Below are 7,112 nucleotides of genomic sequence, written 5' to 3'. Positions count from 1 at the left end.
TTACAATCTATTAAAATCTCAATTGGATACGCCGCCTTATCCTTTGCAAAGCTTAAAATTACACACACAAATCCACTCATCTACTGCTCAATGGCGTCTTCTTCACCATCGCAGCCGGATCTTCAGCTCCAACTTCAACCGGAGACCGAGTCTCAGATGTCATCTATCGTCTACGGTCAGTTCATTTCTCCCTCGCACAATTTCATTGTCATTTGCGATTTCTTAGCGCGGTTTGGTTTGAGGTTTTGAGATTTTTGAGCGCCGATGAAATCTATTTGATTTGTAAAAAATTTGAATCAAATCGTGCAGAGATTTCACAAGAAGTCCAGGGCGCAATGGAGAACATGTTGAAGATGATGAGGTTAGTTTTCAAAGGCTTTTCAATTTTGATTTTAATTTCAAGGAGCTGTTTGATCGCTCTGCATATTATGAAGTTCTGATTGCGATCTGTTTTTTTTTTTTTTGGTAGCGAAATTGATGAGAACTCTGCCGGAATAACCGAAGAGATAGAGAAGTGCAAAGAGCAGAGTCTTGAGAAGAAGAGAGGCTTGGAGGAAGCCAAAGAACAAGTTGAGAAAGCTGCTTATGCCGTTCTAGAGATGCTCAATAACAGAGCATAGCATGTAGGTGCTGTAAGTTCTTCTTCCAATCTTCATCTTTGACATGAGTTACGCTATATAATTTCATTGATAAGGTGACTGAAACTGATTAGTGATCATTCATACATCATTTTCATGTTCATGTTCAAAAGATGAACAAGTGATCGTTGTCTCTTAATGCGTCTAATTCTTCGACCTGTGAGCCGTCCCCCATCACAACTGTGCTTCCTCTTTTTCCCAACTTTTTCTCTGCATTCACAAAAACAAAAAACAAAATGCTGTCATTGATGTGAATTTATGAATTTGAATTTATCTTCTTTTATGTATGAATTTGAATGGCAGCCCAATAACTCAATTCTGAGATGATTCTGATATTTTTTTTATATATATATATATATATTCTATATTGTTTGGCAATGTGTGAAATCATTGAACTCTCTGGCCTTCTAGGGGCTGATTTTAGATTCTCATTCGTTCAAATTTGTAATAGCCACGTATCATCCAAGACCATCTTACAGTATTTTGGAATTGGTTAGCTTAGTCTTCAATAAATATCTTGGTATTGTTTTAGAAAAGAAGCATTAGTAAAAGAAGAGGTTTTTAGAGGTAGGGGTATCGGATTTGGTATTACCTGCTAATCTCAGAAGGTCTTCCATTGATTCAGGCAAATGAATCAGTTTTCCATTCGTGTCACCTTCATCTGGATGATGTCCATGAATTATCACTCTTAGGGTGATTGCCCCTGGAGTAGAAGTTTCGTTTGTCTCTGTACAAATGATAGCAAACCTATTAATACATACAAAGATTGAATTTAATAGTAAGTGAACATGGCACAAATGCTATTACCTTCCATATTTGTATCTCCATGGAAATTCACCAGCTCATTATATTGTGTATTCTCATTTGCTTGTATATGCTGCAATGAAAATGTAGTCATCATCATTAGCATGAAATGAAACTACTCACTACTGGCTTTTACGTTGGTGAGAATTCATAATATTTTCTTCGATAAACAAATACCTTGTGAAATACAATGCAAGCTAAGGAAAAGCTAGATAAGTAGACTTAGATTTACAGTCTAGGTATTCTGTTAAAAAGGGAGATGTGTACCTCTATATTCAGCTCATCCAGCGATTCTGTTAGAAATGGGATTTCTTGTAGCATCTCTTGTTTTAAGTCTTTCAAGTGCTGAGTAGAAAAGAGTCAGTGTAAACAAATGCCTATGCATTAGGGTTAGTTATATATCTTAAAAGAAGGAAATGAGAGCAATGGATATTCAGGTTACAGTACAAAGCTAAATTTGCTAGCTGATAATACTCAAGTTATAAGGTGGTATTGTTTAAGAAATTTCTAAATGGTTGAATAACAATGTTATGATAATTATGAGGGGACAAATGAGATAAATAATGTTACGAACCTGAATGAAGTTTTTGATCATTATCATACCGTCTTCATTCTGTGGCTGTACCATTTCCTTGAAATGATGATGGCTGATCCGGATAACCTGAGAAAGCTTTTTTGTTCTCACTGTAAAAGGTTGGGGGGTATTGAAAAATACTCCAATCTCCCCTACCAAGTCTGCAGATCCTAGTTTTGACAAAAACTGAAAAATACAAGCTAGTTTAATCAGGAAAATATATATAAGATAAGGGTTCAGATAATTAATTCTGCCCATCTGCTTCTCACTGTCAACATTGTTGTAGTAGCTTGTCTCTATGATAGAATCCTTAAATCTTCCGAGAGTTGATTCATACGTCACCAGCTAGTTTGTTTTACATGTTAGGAATCTCCCAATTGACATTCTTTTTTCCTTTAAAGGTGGGAGAAGAGATAGATATTTCATGGTTTCTGCTTTACCATACCTGTGATTCTGTATTTCAACTCCATATGTATAGCATCCTTTAAATTGTAGAGGAAGTCTGATATGAACCATTTTTAAATGACAACGATCTCCTTTCCTGAATATGGTTTAAAGTTGATATTTCGATAATCGTTGTTCATTTGCCTCTGCAGGTTATTGGAAGCTTAACAGACATAACTCAATTTGTGTATAGAGAGACACATTAGGAGCTGTTAGCAGTCTCAGATACTACTTAAGTGAATTTAGTTCAAAATACATGCTTAAGTCATCTGACTATCGGTTTTTTCTTAATTTGATTCTTGGTTTTGACATCCTACAATGCCAAGAGGTGCCCCTTGTTCATAGCTAGCCACTCTATCGCTGCGTTATAACATAGCCCTTATTTTGTTTTGCTACATTACAATAAGTTCTTAAACTCTTCGGTCTTTTGTGTTTACCTGGAGATTACTTCTTCATGTTGAGAAATTACAGTTAAAATACCACGTAGGAACATAGACCCAGTTTCTGTATGACAGAGGCAACTTACCATCCCCACCGTTTGTTATCGGGGACCTTGAGAGCCGGTAAATTGCATCTTCCATACAGGAGAGGTTATAGACCCCGAAATAGTGTATTGAATAGATCATAATGAAGTGTTTAAAGATACCTGTTCTGTGCCGTTCTTGTATTGCAGCACGTCCTGCAGTTTCAAATATGATGTGCAATTAAATTACGTTTCTTGTGTGTGTATATATATATATATATATATATAGAGAGAGAGAGAGAGAGAGAGAGAGAGAGAGAGAGAGAGAGAGAGAGAGAGAGAGAGAGAGTATACCAATGCTCCAAATACTAAAATGTAAAAATCTGTTGGAATTTCGTTTTGTAAGATAATATCAAATTTGGGTGGAAAATATTCTGCTTTCATCTCCGACGCCTGCAATAACAATGTCTCTGGTAAATTGGCAAAACAAAATCCTATTCTGGGTTAAGATTCAGAGGGAAGAAAATGGTTATACCAATTGAACAGTGAGGTGCTCAGAGACTCCTTTGAATAGGTACGTTTTCTCGACGGTTCTGCGGAAGAGATGCTGGGAAATGCTGGATCTGATTGCTTTCGGAAGGTCTTCTAGCACTTCTTCTTGCTGTAACTCTGCTGTCTTGAACTTGAGTTGCATGTGTGCCAGCATTTGCTCTTTCAAGCCTTCTGGGAGCCTGTTCTTCCTTGCGTATCTGAATATTTCATTGATTGCATCCCTCTATATATAAACCATAATTCAACAGAATATACAATTAGTCACCCAAGTTAGTCTTGACTATTGAATCTCATTTATCTAAGTGAAATGCTAGCGTTAATCATTTACGTATAGGTAATTTGGAGAGTTGATGGTTGTGGATTTCATGGTGAGTTTTACACACATCAACAGTTCAGCATGAGTAAAATTTACCATGAATAAGGTTCGGACTGCGCTATGGACGACGAGATTGGTCATGTTTCCAACCAAATAGGCAAAGAGGCCAATGTTGAATAGCATATAGAAGATGCTGAAGATCTTCTCCCCAGAGTTGACTGCATGCAAGTCGCCATATCCAACGGTGGTGAGGGTGACAGTGGCCCAGTAGATGGAATAGGTGTAACACAACCAGATGCTTTTGTGCTCAAAGTCATTGACTTGCGTTCCAATCCATGTATTCGATAATGTTTTGTGATGGGTGGCCATCCAAAAGTAGAAGCAACCTGCTGAGTGCACCGCAAATAGTGTAACCTGTGCTCATGCATGGGAAAAGAGAGGTTAAGTATGAAACCTGTTGCAATTGATCTAACATGCTATGTTGTCAAACTATTAATCAAGACTGTTGATTATTTAGAATCCGGTCTAAATGTGTGATCAACTTAACATATTGGATATCAAATTGTATCAAATAAAGCGAAATGTGTGGTGAACGAAACAAAGCTCAAAGTAGTAAAATTTGGTGAGTGGAATGATGGGGGAATGGTGAAGGGAAACTACTTACACAAATTAGTTTGATGTATCTTATCCAAAAGTAACTAAAGCGTGTGTCCTTCTCTAGCCTGCAGGAAATTAATTAAGAGATTAATTCTTGATTAGGATCTAAAATCAAATGTGAATTATGTGTGATTAATACATTATGTAGCTAGTTAGGTACCTTTTGAAGAGTTCACTGACGCGCCTAAGACGCCAGAGACGAAGCAAATTGAGGAAGCCAAAGACCTGGGCATAGTGTGAATTGCCAGTAAACATTCTGTATATGAGCTGAATTGGTAGAGTTGAGACTACATCCATTGCAAAATATATGCTTATCACATACCTGTACCCAACAAAGAGGAGATTGTATTACCATCATCATCATTTCAAATTGTCTTTGGTAATTGTTAATTCCTCGTTACATCTTTTTCAGTATCAAGATCACATAGTGTTATCAATTCATTAATATTATAATGTATATATATATTTTATTAATACTATATCACTATAGGTCCATCAAATATCAACTATATCGTTTATTAATTTAATAAAATATATATTAGTAATACCACGTAACGATGTGACTGTCTTATCTAAAAAATTTCAAATGTGGTAGAAAATCGGCTAAGCCCGATTTTGGACAAAAATAAAAAATATATAACAAAAAGTGCTGGGCCAAATGGTGCTTTGGATTTTGTTGACTCAAGTGTCCCCAGATGCTAACCGAATCTTATCACGGGCCGCAAGGCTATGGTCTATAATGGGGTATAGGGCTAGGCTACCCGAGGGACAATTTTTTTTCTTTCTTTTCTTGTAAAAGCATAAAACGGGGCTCAAAGTAAAACGTATTAGGTTGGGGACGGTAATTGTTACTATGGCAATCATTAATTAACACAAACATAAAAACGGCACGACTTTCTAATATTAAGTAAACCAATTTTATGTTTGTTCTATAAACTTGTCTTAATCTCATATGTTTTGAAACCATTATTTACATTAATTTGTTTCAACTTTTTTAGAATATAATTTTCCTTCCAAATCTCTCATTAATTTGGATTAGTGAATTTAAGCTCAAATTTTTTAAAAACTTTGCATATTAGTTTCCACTTAAATCCAAAATCAAATCTTCTTCTATATCATGTTATAAATGGTATCCAATTTTTTTTGTTGATTCTTTCCTTAAACTTTAATTTCTGTTTGAGTAAAATGCAATTTTGGTCATTGAGTTTTACCCTTAAATGTCTCACCTGTTATAACATATATTTTTTTTGAAAAGCCTATGGGACAACGCCAAGAACAGTTTAAAAGAGATTATAAAAAAAAAAACTGCCTTTATGACCATGAATCGCTCCTAAACGTTTCACGTTTATATGTTTTTCTAGCAATCAATTTGGAGACGAATGGGAGCAAATTCAGGAGAGATATATGCATCATACCTCAAAGCAATTTTCTTGTGATCAAGCACCAAAAGGTAAGTTGACTTGTCCAAGTAAGCCACGAAGAACGTTAGGACTATATCAACGGCGAAGAACGCATCCACCACCAAATCAACGGGCATGAGAGACCCCGTTGCCACTTTCTTGAAGGCTAGCTCAAACGGCGACGCCCATGCTGAGTATATCACCAGCAACACCAAGAACGCCTGCCACCACCTGCGACGTCACATTCAAACATACACATCGAATGATCTTTTGCCAGTTTGTGAATATATGTCTCAAGATGTGTTGTCAGACAGTGAATATATATCTTGATACTTTACCGGTATCTCCTGTCGTAGGGAGCAATAACAAATTTCTTGAGCTGCAAGTGCCCTTCATCGACCACAGTTCCAAAAGCCGGTAAGATGCTGCTTGAGACTGAGGCCAAATTTCTGATTTCCCCACTGGACCGCCTTCGGAACAGCAAAGGGAGCGGCGAGGTTGTTTCCGTCCACGACGTCATTGTTGAGAGAGAGAGAGAGAGAGAGAGAGAGCTCTTTTTGCCCCTTGTTTATGCAAGTCTACGATCTCGTTGAATTAGAATAATAATATAGCCATGTATAGGTTCTACTATTTTGTGCAAGTATTAGGGCTAATTATTATATAATAAGGGTAAGGCGGTAGAGAGCTATCAAACCATCTTATAGTATTCATTGTTGTAACATAATTCGCGTGAAGATGGCAGATTTAGGGAATTAATTGTATCATATTCCTTTGCTTAAGGCAAATCCTATAAACTACTAGTGTCATCTTAATGTCTTGCCTTATTTGGTCAATTCGCACCGTCATATTGGATTTTTTCTTTTTCTTTTTCATATCAATAATATTTTGTCAATTCGTAAAAATTATGATAAAGTATTGAGATATTGAAGAAAGAAGTTTCTTCATATTGAATATTCGAAGGTGTTAGCCTAAGATTTTCATTTTTTGTTAGACTAGCGAGGCTGACTTTGTTTGTATGCACTTATATTACAATACGTGAACATCATCATCTAGATTATAATACGTGAACGTCATCATCTGTTAATTCTTTGACTGAATGAACGCGGATGTCATGCCCGTGGCCAAATCGTCAATATATACATATATATAAAATTCGATATTATTCATTGAGCTTAATCTGAAAACCTGTTGTCCCACGTCAGCATCACATGTTTTCGTCCTTTCACACCTAATTTTTGACTTGAGTAAACTAAAGTAGGACGTT

The 7,112-nt window shown here is 36.2% G+C and overlaps 2 protein-coding genes across 6 annotated transcripts; one reads left to right on the top strand and one right to left on the bottom strand.

The window, feature by feature from the left end:
• LOC18788379 lies at positions 1 to 2,954 on the top strand. 5 transcript variants are annotated; one of them, XM_007226882.2, is made up of 4 exons: positions 1 to 175; positions 310 to 361; positions 470 to 623; positions 2,613 to 2,954. In XM_007226882.2, the coding sequence occupies exons 1-3, from the start codon at positions 91 to 93 to the stop codon at positions 618 to 620; spliced, it is 288 nt and encodes a 95-aa protein (XP_007226944.1). In that variant the 5' UTR covers positions 1 to 90; the 3' UTR covers positions 621 to 623; positions 2,613 to 2,954. The 5 variants fall into 5 exon arrangements, with proteins under 5 accessions (XP_007226944.1, XP_020410066.1, XP_020410067.1 ...); XM_020554477.1 differs by having other exon boundaries at positions 470 to 627; XM_020554478.1 differs by lacking the exon at positions 2,613 to 2,954 and adding an exon at positions 752 to 843 and having other exon boundaries at positions 470 to 632.
• LOC18792041 (potassium channel KAT3) lies at positions 652 to 6,665 on the bottom strand. The gene is made up of 13 exons (XM_007221791.2): positions 6,187 to 6,665; positions 5,864 to 6,079; positions 4,609 to 4,770; positions 4,456 to 4,513; positions 3,888 to 4,205; positions 3,459 to 3,698; positions 3,278 to 3,376; positions 3,107 to 3,139; positions 2,017 to 2,202; positions 1,710 to 1,787; positions 1,446 to 1,515; positions 1,231 to 1,365; positions 652 to 848 (listed from the first exon to the last, which is right to left on the bottom strand). The coding sequence occupies exons 1-13, from the start codon at positions 6,366 to 6,368 to the stop codon at positions 745 to 747; spliced, it is 1,881 nt and encodes a 626-aa protein (XP_007221853.1). The 5' UTR covers positions 6,369 to 6,665; the 3' UTR covers positions 652 to 744.

This window comes from Prunus persica, chromosome G1, assembly GCF_000346465.2.
Source record: "Prunus persica cultivar Lovell chromosome G1, Prunus_persica_NCBIv2, whole genome shotgun sequence".
Lineage (NCBI taxonomy): Eukaryota > Viridiplantae > Streptophyta > Magnoliopsida > Rosales > Rosaceae > Prunus > Prunus persica.
This window is presented reverse-complemented; position numbering and strand designations above follow the sequence as displayed.

Excerpts from the sequence above, each read along its gene's own strand:
- LOC18788379 (XM_007226882.2), top strand. The coding sequence starts at position 91 with ATGGCGTCTTCTTCACCATCGCAGCCGGATCTTCAGCTCCAACTTCAA. Across the intron at positions 176-309 it reads GATGTCATCTATCGTCTACG|AGATTTCACAAGAAGTCCAG; the intron begins GTCAGTTCATTT and ends CAAATCGTGCAG. Across the intron at positions 362-469 it reads AACATGTTGAAGATGATGAG|CGAAATTGATGAGAACTCTG; the intron begins GTTAGTTTTCAA and ends TTTTTTTGGTAG.
- LOC18792041 (XM_007221791.2), bottom strand. The coding sequence starts at position 6,368 with ATGACGTCGTGGACGGAAACAACCTCGCCGCTCCCTTTGCTGTTCCGA. Across the intron at positions 6,080-6,186 it reads CCCTACGACAGGAGATACCG|GTGGTGGCAGGCGTTCTTGG; the intron begins GTAAAGTATCAA and ends GTGACGTCGCAG. Across the intron at positions 1,516-1,709 it reads TGGATGAGCTGAATATAGAG|CATATACAAGCAAATGAGAA; the intron begins GTACACATCTCC and ends TTTTCATTGCAG.